The 19,170-nt window shown below is 35.8% G+C and overlaps 2 protein-coding genes across 6 annotated transcripts in view; one reads left to right on the forward strand and one right to left on the reverse strand.

The window, feature by feature from the left end:
- Nucleotides 1–19,170, forward strand: part of WWP1 (WW domain containing E3 ubiquitin protein ligase 1) — a 144,230-nt gene that overhangs the window by 111,635 nt on the left and 13,425 nt on the right. For 3 of the 4 annotated variants that reach the window (XM_064384340.1, XM_064384341.1, XM_064384342.1), the window contains 4 exons: nt 413–517; nt 3,084–3,180; nt 3,635–3,707; nt 9,497–19,016. In XM_064384340.1, the coding sequence (XP_064240410.1) occupies nt 413–517; nt 3,084–3,180; nt 3,635–3,707; nt 9,497–9,596 (375 nt within the window). In that variant the 3' untranslated portion in view covers nt 9,597–19,016. Of the gene's footprint in view, nt 1–412; nt 518–3,083; nt 3,181–3,634; nt 3,708–9,496; nt 19,017–19,170 lie in introns of those variants that run through there. The other variant, XM_064384343.1, reaches the window with a different exon arrangement.
- RMDN1 (regulator of microtubule dynamics 1) overlaps nt 15,868–19,170 on the reverse strand; it is a 30,278-nt gene continuing 26,975 nt past the window's right edge. For both annotated transcript variants that reach the window (XM_064384345.1, XM_064384344.1), the window contains 2 exons: nt 17,370–17,503; nt 15,868–16,970 (listed from right to left, as the gene is read on the reverse strand). In XM_064384345.1, coding sequence (XP_064240415.1) covers nt 16,920–16,970; nt 17,370–17,503 — 185 coding nt within the window. In that variant the 3' untranslated portion in view covers nt 15,868–16,919. The remainder of the gene's footprint in view (nt 16,971–17,369; nt 17,504–19,170) is intronic.

Genomic DNA, 19,170 nt, shown 5'->3' on the forward strand with positions numbered 1-19,170 from the left:
TTTGGATACCCAGTTTGATTATATATATCTATATATAGATATAGTTAGAGATCTCCCAAACACACACACACACACACACACACACACACACACACACACACCTCATACCATATATACATATGGTAAAGGAGACATGCTTTTCAGTACAGCTGTTTTTCTTGAAGAATAGTCACTCTAAATGTGGTTTTCGGTTTGAGTTCAATAAACATGGGTAAAATAAAGTACCAGGGAATCCATTAGGCTAAATTGCCACAGTTTTGTGGGATTTGCTAATTGTGGTCATTATTTGCAGTGCATATAGCTTTTCACATGATTTTGCCTTATGCATAATTGTTCATCAGGAAATTTCAGTCATATAATTATTCTCTTCACTAAATCATTATTGTGGCCTGATCCTGTGCTCATTTCCCAGGTTATGTTGTGTGGCATGCAGGAGGTTGACTTGGCAGATTGGCAGAGAAATACTGTTTATCGGCATTATACAAGAAACAGCAAGCAAATAATTTGGTTTTGGCAGGTATTTGCTTTTATCTTTTTTGAAACAAAGTACTCAACATATTTTCTGATGAAATGGTGGTTTTAAAAATGGCTTATTATTTTTAATCGAGACTGCTTTTGGACACAGTTTATAATTTTCCAATTCTAAATCTAAGTGAACAGTGTGAACACTCGTTAAAAGTACTATTGCTTCTTTGACTATCTTGCTAAAATGAAGGAGTGAATGACAGAATCTTATTTAAGTAATGGTTTAATGGTAATAGTTGTATGTGTAGCTTTTTTTTCTAGTGATGTCAAAGTAGTCTAAATTCCACTTAATTCTGTAAGTAAATGAGGAAGTATGTTTGTAAAGAGAGCCAGTGAAGATACTTTAATTCCTCTGAGGTAATATATGCTAGGGAATTAGAATGATCGAGGGAATAATGTCCAAAAATGACTTTATTCATTTATTTACATATTTGTGTGTGTGTGTGTGTTTTGCTTAAACTGTAATAGGATGGTCTCAGGAAATCCAAGTGTACCACACTGATCTCAAACATCTTATTTTAATACTTTTTGTTTTGTGTGTTTATCTGAGGATTTAAAATTTCCAGGTCAGGGATATTCTTCAGATAAGTATTCTATTTGGGACTCATTTGAGCAACTTAATGACTGGACCTCTGGTTTACTTCTGCTTAACTGTTTCATTTTCAGGTGAAGAGTAATGCTGGGTTTTGTATTACAGTAGACTTTCCAAAAGTTGCATCTTTTCATAATGATATATGTCATGAGTTTATTGCTTGATATTTTAAAGAGATGCAGACATTTCTAGAAATTTATCTTAAAATGTACTTCAACATGTGTAAAGTGGCACATACCAATGTATTTAATGCAGCATTATTGGTATACTAACAGAGATTTGAAACAACCTAAATGTCCATAAAGAGGGGACTGAGTAAATAAACTATCATCCATCCATCCATTCTATGTAAGTTTATACCTTGGAGTCATTCTTTTTCTTTCCTTTTTTTTGAGACAGAGTCTCACTTTATCACCCAGACTGGAGTGCAGTGGCAGGATGTTGGCTCATTGCACCCTCTGCCCACCGGGTTCAAGTGATTTTGCTGCCTCAGTGCCCCAACCCCGAGTAGCTGGGATTACAGGCATGCACCACTACACTCTGTTAGTTTTTATATTTTTAGTAGAGACAGGGTTTCACCATGTTGGCCAGGCTGGTCTTGAACTCCTGACCTCAAGTAATCCATCCACCTTGGCCTCCCAAAGTGCTGGGATTACAGGCATGGGCCAATGTGCCCAGCCTTTCTTTCCTTTTTTAAAAATGCAAAATTAACAAAAATATTGGAGAATGATGTTTCAATACAGTATTAAGTGGAAAAGGAAGGTGGTAAACAATGTGTGTAATATGATGCTATTTGGTTAAAAAGTTATCATCTGTGTAGTAAAAGTGTGTTAGTATGGAAATATATCATCTTTGAAGACAGAAAAAAACTGGAAACAGATCTAGAAGGGAGCTGAGCAATTGGAGGCAAAGGTAGGAAAGCTGCTTTTCATATAGCACACTTTCACAACCTTTTGCATTCTACAGTATTATAAATAAATACATAAGTAGGAAGGAGTAAATCCATTTTCAAGCCCAAACTATCTGAATTGCATTACATACAGTATGCATACAGCTGTCTGAAATCTTCCCTTCTAGGGTTTTTATCAGCTTCATTTCACTTGGTGCTCCCTGACTTTCTGTTTAGACATTTGTACCTACATAGCTAATAAGCCTATAAATCCAAATGAATACTTGTTTTCTAAATTGGGTTTCTTTTAGGGAAAGTGGTGAGGTTTATGCCAGACCTGGGAATAGGTTTTGTTTCTTGTGTTTTGATGAAATATGTACCTCAGCACAATTCTTCACTGAAACATTTTGGGTCATGATTAGCACAGCTGTTTTGTCTTATCCTTAGCTGAAGTTTATTCCCTATTTTTAAGATACATGTCTACTCTTAATCTGCTCCCTATGTTCCTCGCTTTCTGTTATACTCAAACCAATCAAATTAGTATTTCACCACATTACCCATTTATGTCTATGAAAATGGTCAATGAAATAGATAATTTTAGAGGAATGTGTATATGTACAATGGGATGCTAATGATTATACCTAACTCATAGAATTGTTGTAAGAACTAAATCCATTGAAAGCAGTGGCGCACTGTTTGGCAGGAACCCTTAATAGGTGATAGCTGTTATATTACAACCTGGCAACAACATCTACCTTGGTTGCACCTTTTGTTGGTATGACCTTAGGTAAATGAATTAACCTTTCCGAGTTTCTTGTGTATTTCCTGGCTGCAAGATGGATGTAGTAATAATAGTGGCCAGCCTCCATGTTCTCCTGAGGATGAACTGAAGTGAGATTCACAGTGTGCTTAGCATGGTACCCAGCCTTAGTAAGTGACAGACCCTATAACCACTTTTTAGCACGTCTTTTGAACCAATTCAGTGTTACTTAATTTCTTAAAGTGTCTACTGCTTTCATGATTGAAGATAGTTTAGCATTTATTTCATATTAAAGTATATTTGATTTCATTACACAGTTTGTGAAAGAGACAGACAATGAAGTAAGAATGCGACTATTGCAGTTCGTCACTGGAACCTGCCGTTTACCTCTAGGAGGATTTGCTGAGCTCATGGGTAAATGTAGTTTCACTGTGATCTTTCTGTGTATAATTTTGTGACAATAATGGCCTTTGAACATACAGTAGACTTGAACCTAAAAATTACTCTTCTGTGCTGTAGGTAGGGCTTCATTTAGAAGAAAGAAAAATGAATGGCTAATATCAAAGCTCTTGTAAAACAAAAATGAATGTCTCCTCATAAAGCTGAGGTGTCCATTGCTTTGCTCCCTAGGGTGATTGTGAAGGAAGTGACATTCTGTAGAAATAGTTTTCTTCCCGCTGATATAATTCTTATTGCTGGATCTCTGTAGCAGTAAGAAGCTTACTCAGGCAGAAGCAGTTTACATTGTGAATCTCTTCTTTATTTTGCATCATTCATATGACTATGCAACATGTTCTGTTATTTACATAGTTGTCAGAAGAAAAAGTTTAAAGGACCAGATAAATTTTGTCTTATTTTCCTGGTATAGGAAGTAATGGGCCTCAAAAGTTTTGCATTGAAAAAGTTGGCAAAGACACCTGGTTACCAAGAAGCCATACGTGGTAAGTTCAAGATTCCTAAATATGAAGGTGAAAGCCAGAGAGAATCTTTTGTTTTGTTTTTTTAAAAAAAATATGTCAGATCCAGTATAACTGTTTATTCATTAGTCAGAATTTCAATTTTGAGTACAGATTGATTAATACAGCATTCTATAACTAAACACTTTAGTGTGTTCTCATTAATAGAAATACTTGAGAAATGCATCCATTGATTCAACAAATATGAGTATACCCACTATGTATAAAGTAAGATTTAAGTATTCACTATTTTTAATAAGTTTGTGGGGCACAAATGACAAATAGATAACTGTTTGCAAATCCTGGCAAGTCTTTTGAAGGGAAAAACGAGAGTACTCTAATAGAGAATAACTAATAGGAACCTACTCTGGGTTTGGTGGTCAAGGAGATTTCTTGGAAGGGGTAATTTGTTTAAATTAAGTTTAATAAGTAGCATGCTGTGGGAATAAGCAGAGAAAGAGCATTCTTTGAACAGAAATGCTAAAGTAAGCAAAGACCCTGAAGTAAGAAATTGTTTTCGAAGGAAGTAAAGATGATAGGTATGATTGGAACTTGGTAAATCAGAAGAAAGGGAGATGAACAAATAGGGGGATGTAGGCCGGGACTAAATTATATACAGCCTTATAGTCTAATGTAAATAATTGCGATATCAAAGAAAAATTAGACAGCTTTTAAGAGTTTTAAATAACAAGTATCGAATCCCAGAAAAATTGCTCAGACAACAGTGTAGGGAAGGAATTGGATGCAAGGGTGAATGCAGGGAGAGTAGTTACAAAATTGTTACAGTTACCCAGGACAAAGATGACAGCCTAGAGATAGGTGGTTCTTTCAAGAGGTCAAAACTATTTTCATATTAAGTCATTATTTGCCTTTGAAATTTCTACTTGTGGTGCAAAAGCAATGGTTTGTGAACCTGTGACAATGGCACCAAACTGCTACCTCTGTGTTCTTCAACTCCATACACTTGAGGTTTAAAGCAAAAAAAAAAAAGCAAAAAAGCAGGTTCACTGAAGTTCTTTATAAAGCAGTAAAAATTACTATATTTAATCTTGATGCTTGAGTATATGGTTTTTTAACATTCATGTGACAGAATAGTCTGAAATAGCACTTGTGCATACCAGAGAGTGATTTTCTTGAAGGAAAGCTTTTGGGCAGTTGTTGGAGTTGAAATCTGAACTAATTTGCTTTCTTTTATGGAACACTATTTTTACTTGAAAAAATGACCCACCAACAGTTTATGTAGATTTGGGTATTTGGCAGACATTTTCTTGAGAAGTAATGAAGTTAGCTTGTCATTTTAAGGAAAACAACAGGCATTTATTGGTGGTGATAATTACCACCATGAGCTTGACAGCTTCTGAAGACTTTCTTCAGTGAGATTAGTGGTATTTTAACAAACGTGATTTTTTTTCCTATTATATAATTAAATTTGTCAACATTTAGAAAATCCTTATAATTTGATGAGCCATTATTTTCAAATGACCAGTGAATGTTACAATGAATGTTACAAAATGATGCATGGGTAAAAGATCTGTTCAAAGTGCAAGAGAGAGAGGCCAGACACAGTGGCTTACACCTGTAATCCCAACACTTTGGAAGAGCAAGGTGGGACAATCACTTGAGCTCAGGAGTTCGAGACCAGCCTGGGCAACATGGCGAAACCCTCTCTCTACAAAAAATACAAAAATTAGCCAGGTGTGGTGGTGCAGCCTGTAGTCCCAGCTACTCTGGAGGCTGAGGTGGATCACTGGAGCCAGGGAAGTCAAAGCTGCAGTGATCCATGATCACACCACTGCACTCCAGTCAGTGACAGAGTAAGGCCCTGTCTCAAAAAAACTAAAACCAAAAACAAAGTGCAAGAGAAAACAACAGACTTTGTGTAACAAAGTACAGAGAGCTCTTTGACTTGATTTCAAACCCATATTGTGCATACATTTGTCAAATTTAGTTAGTATCAATAATATTAATAATTACCTGACGAGATGAGTAGAGCTTATCTCCACTTTCTGTTTATCTGTGTGGGGCCATAGATTAGAATCCAGATGTTTTCTATTACACCAGATATTTAAAAGGTTTCCAAAACTATAAAACAAGGTCACTCTTTCCACCATTTTTTTCGGAAGTAGTTGGGTTTTTCCCATTAAAATGTTATGTTTATTTTCATATCAAGATGAGTATTTTTTAAACTTCTGTTTTAACTACTAATCCAGTAAATATCAGTAACTATAATTCACATAAATAAAAGCTCTTTGGAGTTGGAAATTTTTTTTTTTCAAGACAGTCTTGCTGTCTTACCCAGGTTAGTAAGTGGCACAACACAGCTCACTGCAGCCTCAACCTCCTGGGTTCAAGCAATCCTCCCGCCATAGCCTCCTCAGTACCTGGGACAACCAGTGTACACCACTATGCCTGGCTAATTTTTAAACTTTTTGTAGGGATAAAGTCTTGTGATGTTGTCCCAGGTGAGTCTTAAACTCTGGACTCAAGTTATCCTCCTACCTTGGCCTCTGAAAGTGCTGGGATTATAGGCATGAGCCACCACTCCCAGCTGAGGTTGACAACATGTTTAAGAGTGAAAAGGGATCCTGTGATCAAAATTTGAAGACCTCTGGCTTCGATTAAAGTGGTGGATCTGATATGTACACATACGTGTGTGTGTGTGTGTGTGTTGAGAGATTTTTGAGGCAAGGGGAGAATTAAAATAGATTTCAAATTTTGTGAAGGGAAAGTAATTACTACCCATTGATTTCTGTTTTCTCGAAGTATAAGGAGAAGTCACTGGCTCAGAGTGAACAAAGGAAAAACTTTTGAAAGAAAAGAAGGAATTGGGAGAATTGTTAGAGAATAGGAATGTACTGATTAGAGGAACATGGCTAAGATTGCTAGGCAAAACTGGATTGTGCACTTGGATTAGTAGTACATTTGAAGTGACAACCTACTTGAATGCATGATTTCCACCCCAGCAATTTCCAGTTGTTAAGGTGAAAGGATCACGAAAGCTGAAGGTTGGGTTCGTCAGAATTTCAGTTGATTAGTTAATTCAAAAGAGGGAGAGGTGTGAGATTTAAAAGTATTTGTAGGATGGGTGACGTGGCTTACGCCTGTAATCCCTTTGGGAGGCTGATGTGGGCAGATCCCAGGAGTTCGAGACCAGCCTGGCCAATGTGGTAAAACACCATCTCTACTAAAAATACAAAAAGTAGCTGGGCATGGCAGCGCATGCCTGTAATCCCAGCTAGTCAGGAGGCTGAGGCAGGAGAGTCACTTCAACCCCAGAGACTGAGGTTGCAGTGAGCCGAGATTGCGCCACTGAACTCCATCCAGCCTGGGATACAGAGCTAGACTCTGTCTCCAAAATAAATGAAAAATAAAATTATTTGCAAATACTTTTATAAATACAAATAAAATACAAATACATTATAATGTATAATGATGGACCATGATTTCTAAAGTAATTATAAGTAATGGGCTGTAGATAAAGCAAAAAGAGAGAACAAGAGGCTGAGGACAGGACAGGATAGGATGATGAAGTCATGGGTCAACAGGCTGGCATTTTAATTGAAATAAACTGGAAAGACATGGTAAGAAAACAGGATTTTTAAATTAGAAACTTCCTTTACTGGTGATGGCAGGGTTCTATAGTCTTGGGGTCAGTGACTGAAGAAAGCAGAATCAATTTTAGCATGTCTGTCTTTTTGTAAAACAGCACAAAACATAATAGCCAGTGTTTTAAAACAGAAGCCTGTTTTGGATGTTTTCAAGTAACCCACTTTCATGCTTTTCAACTCAACATTTACTAAATATCAACCCTATGTGAAACAGATCAGCTTTATGAGAGTACAGAGATGACTGCCCTTGTGAATTTTAGAATCTAATGAGAGAAACCAGTCAGTCCTAATTCAGAGTAGATTAAAATAGATGCTAAAACAGAAATAAAGGGAGCTTATGGATAGGGATATTATCCGTGTAAGATGTTTAAAGAGGAAGTTGTAGCATTTGGTCTGGTTCTTGATGAAAAGTGTATTCTAGACCATAGAGAGCAGGGTCACAGAGAAGCAAGATGTGTGGTATGCTCGGGAGAGCATGGACCAAGTTGATGGTAAAGAGCATAAGCTTCCTTTCCCCACCACAGTCCCCTCCCCACCCATAGCAACTCAAAAGCAGCGAAGGTTTTTGAAGAGTGGCATAAACTGGTATGTCTTTTTAGCAAAAAGTAAAAAAGAAACAAAACAAAATGGACTCACAGTTAAGTAGGCAGGAAATTCTCTCATGATCCAGATAAGAGATGATGAGGAAGTATGTACAGAGGGATGTAGTGGCAGTAGAAATGATCAGGAGCCTGGACAACACGGCAAAGCTTCATCTCTACAAAATGGCCATGGTAGCACATGCGCCCGTACTCCCAGCTACTCTGGGGGCTGAGGTGGGAGGATTACTTGAGCCTGGGAGGTTGAGGTTGCAGTGAGTCAAGACAGTGCCACTGCACCCTAGCCTAGGCAACAGACCCAGACCCTGTCTCTAAATAACCAGGAGAAAATATGGAATATATGATAGATAGAATGACAGAATTTGGCAAAGGCTGTATGTGAAAGATGTAAGAGAACAGAAAGTGACCGGTTGTCCTGTATAGGAAGTATTTTAAAAATATTTTTTTCTGACCTTGCTATCATATTTTACCTTCAAGTATAAAGGGGAGAGCAACATATGGTCTACTTAATTGCTGCTATTAATATCTTTAACTTCTTTTTTAAGACAATAATAAAGTCTTAGAACAACTCTGTTCTAATTAGCTGCCTTGTTTCAAAGGCTCTTAATTTTCAGGTTTCCTGACTCTGACAGGGGAGGGTCAAGGGCACATGGAAAGTGGTGGGAGTGGCAAGAGAGTACCTGGGTAATCTCTAAAAACCTTCCATATGAGAAAATGAGGGTACAGAAAGCTTCTTACTCAGAGCTATCTCATTAGTCACTGCTACTGTGGGGACCAAAACCCTGAACACCCAAATCCTAATCTAGCTACTCACTCCTGTGCCTCACAAAATGAAATGTTACTCTACCTTTGTAAACTGAAAAATACATGGTTATTTTAAGCATTTTTAAGTATTTTAAAATTTTTCATCAGTTAATCCCAGAATGGAATTATTTGAGTCTGGCAGGACTGGAAAATGTATCATTTTAGAAGTGTTTTATATGTGGTTAGATTATTTGAAAAGACAAAGAAACGTATGTATTTGTTCATTGACTGTCTCCACCCCAGAATGTGAATACTACGAAGACAGGGATTTTAGCTTTCTTTATTGTATCACTAGTTTTTAGAACAGTATCTGTTATATAAAGACTCTAGGTAAATGACTGATGAATGAGTGAGTGAGTGGATGAACGAAATGGACTCTTATCCTAAAAGAAGTTAGGAGGACTCATGACACATGTAACAGGAATAGTAAAGAGAAAATTAATGCTTTAAAAAAAAAATTCCAGTCTTTATCCATATTGCTACACTTAATATTTGTAATTCCATTTTTCTCTGGGAGATGTTAAAATAGTTTTTATATGTAAGTCTTAAATTTGGATTGCTCTAGAAACTTAGAAATGTTAATATACCAATTAAGTAATGTTATAGTAGTAAATTGTCTGTTAGAATACTTCTGGCAAAATTTTTACATATATAATATGTATTCACATAGCCATTCAGCTTTTCTGTGTGCTTTGAAAAATATTCTATTAGAATTTTTTTCATTTTATTGAAAACATCTGATTCTGTTTTTGTTTCTGTTCAGTTTTAATCGCTTGGACCTACCACCATATAAGAGTTATGAACAACTAAAGGAAAAACTTCTCTTTGCAATAGAAGAGACAGAGGGATTTGGACAAGAATGAATGTGGCTTCTTATTTTGGAGGGGCTCTTGCATTTAAATACCCCAGCCAAGAAAAATTGCACAGATAGTGTATATAAGCTGTTCATTCTGTACAGTGAATTTTTCAAACCTCTCAAAAGTATGTTTTCCGTTCTTCCACAGAAATATGCAAAAGAGTTCATCCTTTTCTACTTTATTTATTGTTCCCTTGAAATGACTGACCAGGAAAAAGATCATCCTTAAATTTTGAAGCAAGTGAGAGACTTTATTAAAAATACGTATATATCTATATAAGCATATATGATAGTGGCTCTAGTTTTATAGAGCTCCAAGTGTATTAAACATGACAGCCGTTCATTCATTAATATCTGAATTTGCTTTATCTTGTTAATATTATCTAGGGGAAAAAGTGCAAATTGCTCCATGTTCTTCTCTCCCTTATGTAACATCTCCTGAGGATGTTTAGTTGCATGGCTATTCAGGAAGGTATTAAGGGCTTAGGCCAAATCTTACTTTGAATATGTTTAAAAAAAAAAATGCTGCTGGCTTTTCTGAAGATAGGTGCCTGAACCTATCAGATTGTTTTAAATAGTTGAAAAATTTTCCCTATTACATCAGTAATATTGTCAAAGCAATGGATAAAACCATAACTTACACATGAAACTCATATACTAGATCCGATACTATTTAGTTTATTATTGAAATTGGAAGGATTCATTGAGTAGCATAGAAGTCTGTTTACACGTTATTTTGGGATGCTAGGTATTTGTGGAATTAAAAAGAATCAGGCACTTTTGTACTTTGTTTTAAAATGTGTTCTTCAAAATTTAATTCATAATAAATTGATGCAATTTCATACTTAGGAACATATAAAAGGTAATGTGAACTCTGCCACTTTTTTTTGTGTTCAAAGTTTTGGTTTTATAAAGCCAGATGGATTGAAGAGTTACATAAACATTTGAATGCGCTAACAAATATGAGGCTAATGATTTTCTGTTAGTGTTTGAATATCTTCATTCCTCTCAAATTCGTAACAGCTCTATTTATCTGAATTAAATAAGCATATAAAAATCTTTTGGGTCTCCCCCTTTCTATATAGATAATTATTTTTGTCCTAAGTAACACTTTTTCATTGTTTTTCATCATAAGGCCTTTGCTGAGTTAGAAAAATGTGTAACAAATTAAAATCTGATGTTAATGATGCTAGTGCCATTTTTAGCAAACTGGGCTTCCTAATACAAAATTTTAAATTTCCATTTGTATCATGCTTTTAATATGCACTGTAAATTTCATTAACTTAAACATTTTTTATAGCCATGGAACTGACTTCTTAGAATGTGTTGCCTATAAATATATCACTGCTAAGTACATACAGGAAAAAAACAGTATACATTTTAACTTCCATAAACAGTGTTGTTTTACCAAAATTTTATTTTTCTACATATTAATTGAGAGTGTGTTCTGTATTTTATTCAGAATTCATAGTAAAGGTGAAAGAAAGGCAGTAATCTGCTTGGTGAATAGACTCCTTTTCCAAATCCTAATTGCGGACACTGGTTATTTTCAAGCCTAAAGAATTAAAAAGAATTCTAATGTATAAGACAGCTTATGTGATAGAGTTAACTTGTCTTGAAAAAGGACTGCCTTAATTAATTTTCCTTATACCATAAAAAAATTAAGTATCAGAATTACAAATGGTACCACTGCTGTATAAACTTTGCTATGACAGAAGTTACTGACTATCATTCACTGGAGGTATGATTTAGCAGATTTGACTGAAGAAGGTGGCTTTCCAGTTGGTTTTCAGGGTACTGGTCTCCCTCCTCAAGAAATTAAGATTCACCAGGTGAGGCTACACAGAGCTTTACAAGAGACCAAACCAGCTTTATTTTGGAGAATTCATCAGGGTCATCCAGTTTTCACACCCAACTATAGATATCCAAGACCTAGAGGCAGAGCTGTCTTGATTTATCTACCTAGTAGCAGTCAGAAAAACTGTAGAAATAATGGTCCCCCGCTCACCTTCTCTCTTTTCTCCCTTCCCATTCCTGTTCTATGCTGGATCAACCAGAAAGAAATTAAAAGTGCAAGATTCTCTGTGCCCAAAACAGTTCATGAGGAAATAGACAAGAGAGGGAGGCTCAGAGACGGGTTTATATTGCTACTTAATTTTGGTGGCTCCCCTGCCCCCACCACCAGTAAATGGCCCAGGGAATGGATCACAGGCCCAACACCATTCTGTCTATTAGATCAGTTTAGTTATTTGTCTTGCAGGGAAAGTAGCTTATCCGTGTTTTGGGGTTTTTTACCCCTGTACTTCCCAAGTAGTTGAAAATGAAAAGGTTAACAAAATCTTTTCCCCTGATGACTTCTGTTAACTATCTAGCTCTTCCTACCCTGAAAACTAAATAGGAGGATGGTATGTGTCAACTGTATTGCCAGGCAACTTTGCTTTCTGGTAAACATGACCCCTGACTGGTAAGTTACATCTGGACTGGGAAATCTCCAGATACATGATAGAAAGCCATAGCTTTGGGCATACCTGAGTGAAAAACTCCTATACTGGGTGTCCTTTAAAGAGTACCCTGAGCTGTTATCTGGGGAGATGACAGTCCTAGGAGACTGTCATCTCCTAGGAGATACTGTTGCATAGACTGCTATTAGGAAACCATCTTCTGAAAGGAAGTTCAAAATTGCCCTGCTGGCAAGCTGTGTTTCCTGTCCTATAGCCTTCTGAGTAAAATGGTGCCAAATATAGCCTACTGTAGGCTTGTTAAGTCTGAATGTTTGTTTGGTTGAACCTAAAAAGACTTGGTGGATGTTGCAGAAGTAAAATCTTCCTTTTTTCAAATAACACAAACAACAGTTCTCCTGTAACACTTAATTAGTTGACCTTAAAAGCCAAACTTTAGGTCAACTGGGGATTTGATCTAAGTCCAAAAGTGACATCTAAATTCCAAAATTTCTCTCCTCAATTCTCAACCAAGAACAAAATCAGAGATAATACCAGTTATCTCATGGTAAATCCTTTACATAAATTATTCTCTTATTCCTTACAACTCCATGAAATTGGTGTTTTGTTTCTTTAATGATGCTTATTTTATAGATGAGGAAAGTATGAGAGAAGTCATTTTTACAACATCCACAGCTAGTACACAGCCCCCAATTAGAAACTCAGTTAACTTTGCCATCAAGAAATTGAGAGCTTTTAGGTTCTTATAGGATCATGGCCATTTTCCAAATTCAGCATTCTTTTCACATGCTCAAAAGGAAGGAAGGAAACCTCTATAAGGGAGGGTATCGCCTACTTATGTAATATGCTTAGAAGACAGTATTACCAATTCTATATACATGTATGTGGGAAAATAAGCATCTCAAGCCAGCAGTCAGCTCTGGAATGCCCACAAGAATAGAATAAGGTGGGGACTGTACAGGAAGGAGAATATAAGGGATTCCTGGGGTTCATTCTCAGTAGTGGGTCTCGCCCTTAGAGGGGAAATGTCAAGAACCAATGTGACATGTGGGGAATCAGGCTCCTGGGAAGTCAAATGGAAGAGACTTAGTGCACAGAATCAGAATCTTGGGAAGGCACATCTTGCAGAAGAAACCTACCCTCAGAGAGTAAAGGGGAAAAAATGAAGATAAAAGGACCCAGTAGCCACACTCCTGGGCATGTATCCCAGAGAAATAAAACTTAAGTAGACATAAAAACCTGCATATAATGCCTATAGCAGCTTTATTTGTAATAGCCAGTTATCAGGCATAACCTAAATGCCCTTCCGTGTATGGATGATATGGTATGCCCATACAATGAAATACTAGTCAACTCTATTAAAGGAACAAACTATTGATGATAGAATTTAGGTCTCGGAAACTATGCTGAGTGAAAAAAGAATGTCACAGGGTCTCACTGTATGATTGATTCCATTTGTATAAAATTGCTGAAATAACAAAATTATGGAGAAGAGATTCGTGTTTGCTAGAGTTAGGGATGGTGGGGGAGGGGGTGGATGGGTGTGACTGTAAAGGAAGAGCACTAGGGATCTTTGCGATGATGGAGCAGGTCTCTATCTTGATTATGGTGGCAAGTTACCAAAAATCTATATGTGATAGAATTGCATACAATTATACATACGAGCATTTAAAAGTGGTAAAATATAAATAAGGTCTGCGGCCTGTATCAGTATCAGTTTCCGGGTTTTGCTATTGTACTATGGTTATATTAGATCTTAGCACTGGGACAGGCTGACAGAAAGGTACACAGGACCTCTGGTTTTTTTTTCCAATTTGTGAATCTATAATAATTATTTGAAAGTAAAAATATTTTTTAAAGTTCTCTTAAGGAATCAGGAAGTAAAACCTCACCTCCATAAAAAGCTTTATTATTGATATCACAAAAATAAAAACTTAGCAAAAAGTATCCTTTCCCTCTTCCCATTTGATGACCTAGTATTGTTGGTAACGCAACATAAAATTACATTCCTAGGGAAAAAAAATAAAGTCACTCTAAAGAGAAAATTGAAAATGAGAAAGAAGAGAGTAAACTTTAACATAATATGTGAATTAAATAATTAAAGAAATGAAAAAAATCCAAAATAGCAACTTAAAAATTCAGAACTGGACAAACAAAATGCAGATGTGAATGACTGGGTAAAATCAGGAAAAAAATTTGGAAAAAGAGATAAACACATCTCAGAAGTGAAGGCAATTATAAAGTATTTAAGAAAGAATAGATTCAACCAAAGGTAAAATATGGGACATGGAAAATATAAAAGAGCCAAGAAAATGAAACAAAAAGTCTAAAAGAAAAATTGGTAAGTGATAAATATGAAAGTCAGGCAAAGATCTAATAGAACTAATTTGAGTCCTGGAAATAAGATGGAACAGCAGTTCTCAAAGTATGGTCAATTAGGCCAATCTGGAATGAGAGAGAATCTTTGACAACTGGACTGGCCTCTTCAAAAAGTCAATGTTCCAACAAGAAAAAGATGGGGAACTGTTCTAGGTTGAAAGATTAGCAACAAATCAAATGTAATGTATAATCTGTGGATCCTGATTTTAAAAAGCATGAGACATTTTGGGACATTTGAGAAAATTTGAATATGGGTAGATACTAGATGATGTTAGATTATTGTTAACTTTTCTAGTTGTGATAATGGTTTTTATTTAGGAAGATGTCTTTATTCTGAGAAAATGCACGCTGAAACATTTAGGGGTGAACTATTATGATAGCTTGCAATGAATTTCAAAAGGTATAGTAATGTATGTGTCTATACACACACAGACACACACGTGTATATATAAATATAGGCTGAACATCCCTGAATCCAAAAATCTGAAATTCATGCTCCATAATCCAAAACTTTCTGAGTGCCAAAATGATGGTACAAATAGAAAATTCCACATCTGACCTGGTGTAACAGGTCAGTCAAAACACAGGTGCACAACAGTTTATTCGGTCTCCCTAAAGAAAAAAAAACCCATTTTAAAAAGCCACCCAGCAGAATGCCACCACATCCCTAGAAAGACCCACCTTCCTGACCCTTCAACTGCTTCTGTTTCTCCTCACCTACAAAGATAAAATATAGCATCTTAAGTGGAGACTTGAGAGCCTGCCATTGTTTGTCGTTGCCGTTTAACAGTTGATGCAGGTTTCTGGTGATGCTACTGTTGCTTAGCTACATTATTTTTTCACCGTATCAATGCTATGTCATATCTTTTTTTAACCATCTTTGTTCCCATGCAAGTTATGTCATTTTTTTTACTGTTAAGTATTTATGCGTCAATAAGCATAAGAAAATGACTGCTTATTGGTAGCACAGGAATGATGGTGACATCAAACAACCACAAATTGCCCACATGGGTGGCTGAGATAACAACACCTTTGTTTTCTGATGGTTCAATGTCTACAAACTTTCTCAATGCACAAAGTTATTAAAAATAATATTGTCTAAGGTTACCTTCAGGCTATTTGCATAAGCTGTATATGAAACAAGTGAATTTTTCTTGGGTCCCACCACCTCTAAGGTATCTTATTGTGTGTATGCAGATAATCCAAAATTTGAAAAAAAATCCCAAATCCAAAATGCTTCTAGTCCAAGCATTTCAGATAAGGGATACACAACCTGTACAGCAAAATTGTTGAATCTAAGAGATGGGTGTACAAAAATCACTACTCTCAGTTTTCCTTTTTGTTTGAAAATGTACACAATAAACAGTACATACCCATACAGTTCATTGTAACATTACAATTCCCAAATACTTTGGGAAAAATCCACCTACATACACAGTCTCTCTTTATCTAAGTGGCATTCAAGATACTCCTTTTTACAAAACTTAAAGATCTGCAGTGGTGCCACTCCAGCCTCAAGTAAGTAGAACAGTCCTGCCTTTTTAAAACATCTTAGTATTCCATTTCATTCTTAAGTTTTGTGTTCCTTCCATTCCATTAGAGAATGGAACTTTGACTTTGTCTGATGACAAATTCAATCTACCATGAGACTACACTATATTTAAAAAAGGAAACTGGCTGGGCACAGTGGCTCATGCCTATAATTTCAGCACTTTGGGAGGCCGAGGTAGGTGGATCACTTGAGGCCAGGATTTCGAGACCGGCCTGGCCAATATGGCAAAACCCCATCTGTACCAAAAATACAAAAGTTAGCCAGGTCTGGTGGGGCAACCCTATAATCCCAGTCACTCAGGAGGCTAAGGCAGGAGAATCACTTGAACCCTTGGGGCAGAGGCTGCAGTGGGCTGAGATTGCACCACTGAACTCCAGCCTGGGTGATACAGAGTGTGACTGTCTTAAAAAAATAAAAAGAAAAAAGAAAACCACTCCATTTTCAGTCCTCTCCTGTTAGCTCCAAGTACATATATTTTTATATCATTTTACTACTTTATGCCAAGAACCCACAACATCCTAACTCTTTCACCACAACTTCTCTGCAAGATCTCAACTTAGAATCAGTCCAACTTGAAAATCCATCCCCCTGTATATCCCCTATAGATCTATTTCCCCTCCTCTACAAAGCTTTCTTTGCTTGATCTCCCATCCCAATGTGATCAATCCTTAGAAATCTCATACTATTTTGCATTGCTGGTATCCAGGATGCAAAATAATCTCTCTGCCTGAGCCAGGGAGATTTATTTCTACCATTCTTACAGCAATTATTTCTCTTACCTTACTATTTGTGAAGAAACCTAGAATTTTTAATATTTACACTGTTAAATGGTCACAACATTTCAAAAGCCACAGAACAGTTATGCTTCATATGTGAACTTTATAATTCAACAAAAAGGCAGTGTTTATTAGCTATTTCATACATCTTCTCTGAAAAGTTCTCAATTCTTGTCACTGAAACTTGTAAGCAACTGAGCAGCTTCTGTCTGTATCTAAAATGGAAAAATACATGTTATAAATTTAAGTTTCTAAGAGTTTCCAAAAACCAAATAGGATATTATAACAAAATTTCTTGACAGTGACCAGATGAGACTCTCAGCTCTTCCAGTTTAGTACACACTTTCATGTTTTAGAAATCTTAATCTGCCATGTGTGTCAAATAGGAATAATTCTGTATTATAGCAGGCAACCCATAACATCTGCTTGATTATAGTAACTAAACGTTTCCTATGTAGAAATATAAATGCCAATGAATTTACACTTGAAATGAACACACTTGTTTTCAGCAATATTATGCATTTAGAAAATTAAATTATACTTTTAAAGTTCTTAATTCACCATTTAATAGTACCTCAAAACCTTTCTGCCTTACTTTATGGGAGATGTTTTACCTGTTTATCCTCTTCTGTGTGTGCTGGATAGTCCCTGGCTTTCGTTAGCCAGAGAGCAGCAAGCTTTTTGTTGTGTAGTTTCAAGTATGTCTTTCCTAAGAGAAGTAAGTTTTTGCTGTAGAAGTTTGGGTCCACTGCACATAGGAAAGAAAAAATTATCTCAGATGAAAGAGTGTTGCTTTTATTTTTAAAGGTTTGATTCTGGGGTCTAAATTTCAATAAATTTGTGTGGTCAATAAGTGAAGAGACTAATGGGAATTCTCTTTTGTTCAACTGTTTATATCTCAAACAAATATTTATAAAATAATAATTACCATTTAATGAATATCTACAAATGTGCCAGGCACTGTATTACTGTATTATACACATTTCTCATTTTCACAATTTTATATGTGGATATCTCCATTTTATAGATCAGAAGCTGAAGCTCCTGATACAGTGTATGCTATTTGAGGATAGTGATATTCTTTTTAATCTCTTTAAGTTCTCTACTGTACCCCAAGTGCCTACAACAGTGTGTGGAACATAACATACATTCAATATATATCTGCTGAATAAGTGAGTGAAATCATGACAACGATATATACACATTTGATCAACATTTACTGGATGTCAGCTATACTTAAGCATAGAGAATGAAACAAAACCTCTACTGTTTTCAACTTTATAATGAAAAGGAGAAACATGAACACAACTAAATGTAATATAGGAATGCTTTACTAGATACACAAACTTTGAAGTGCTATGAGAAACCAAAAAAAAAAAAAAAAAACACCAATGGAGACCATGAATGAAAGCATGGAACTATCTCACCCGCTTAATGCATCACACAGTTTCCTCCTAACAATCTGAGATCCTCTGTATTCAAGGCATACTTTTTCCTGTATACAATTAATGATTAACTCCATTTGCTCCTTACCTAAAATTGTTTTACTTCTTTTATTTGAGCAGATTTGTGTGATGCTATGTTGATATACTTAGGTTGTCCTAGGGTTAAATATATTCATATATTCATTCATCCAATCATTCATCTATTTACTCAAGTCATTCAACAAATTTGCCAAGCATTGTGCCAAGTAATGAGGGTGCAATTGTGAGCCAAAAAGACAAAGTCCCCATCTTCTCTGAATTTACAGTCTTAGACATGTAAATTTTCATAGTATTGAGTGTTAAGTCTCATTGGAAAAATAAAAGATTAAGGTCATAGGAGGTGTTTCTGAACTAAATATGGAACAGAAAGAAATAAGGTCAGATCACTGAAGAATGACTGAAGTTACCAAGGATTATTTTAGCTCCATGAGGGCAGGACCATGTTTTTCTCAACACCCCCAACCCTTAAGTCTCTAAGGTCCTTTATTTTTACTTTGTAATTAACTTTTAAGTCCCTTTTAAAAATAAAAAGGTCATTCCTAGATTCATATTCATGATATGTGAAACAGTATGATTACAAGAGGGTATCAATAGAAGGTAATAATGAATAAATCATAATTGATAAATTAGAGATATGTAACACTGATAAAATTCTGTAGAGGATATGTTTTTTAAAAAACTGTTATCATAAAAACATCTGAACAAGTCCATTATGTGTATGAGCTCAAATTTGATAAACATGACATCTTAATTTTCTTCTAAGTTTTATAGAATATATTTAAATGGTTTTTATGGTCTATTTGGTAACATATACTTATGTCTCTTATCCCCCCCCAACTTAGTGTATGAATATTAAAAAGGATAAATTTAGGATAGGCTGGTGACAGTTTTATAGGACTAGTCAGTTTTTCAAACCAAGCATAACCTGAAA

The sequence above is a fragment of the Aotus nancymaae genome, unplaced genomic scaffold (assembly GCF_030222135.1).
Source record: "Aotus nancymaae isolate 86718 unplaced genomic scaffold, 86718_ANA_hifiasm-v0.15.2.pri h1tg000036l, whole genome shotgun sequence".
Lineage (NCBI taxonomy): Eukaryota > Metazoa > Chordata > Mammalia > Primates > Aotidae > Aotus > Aotus nancymaae.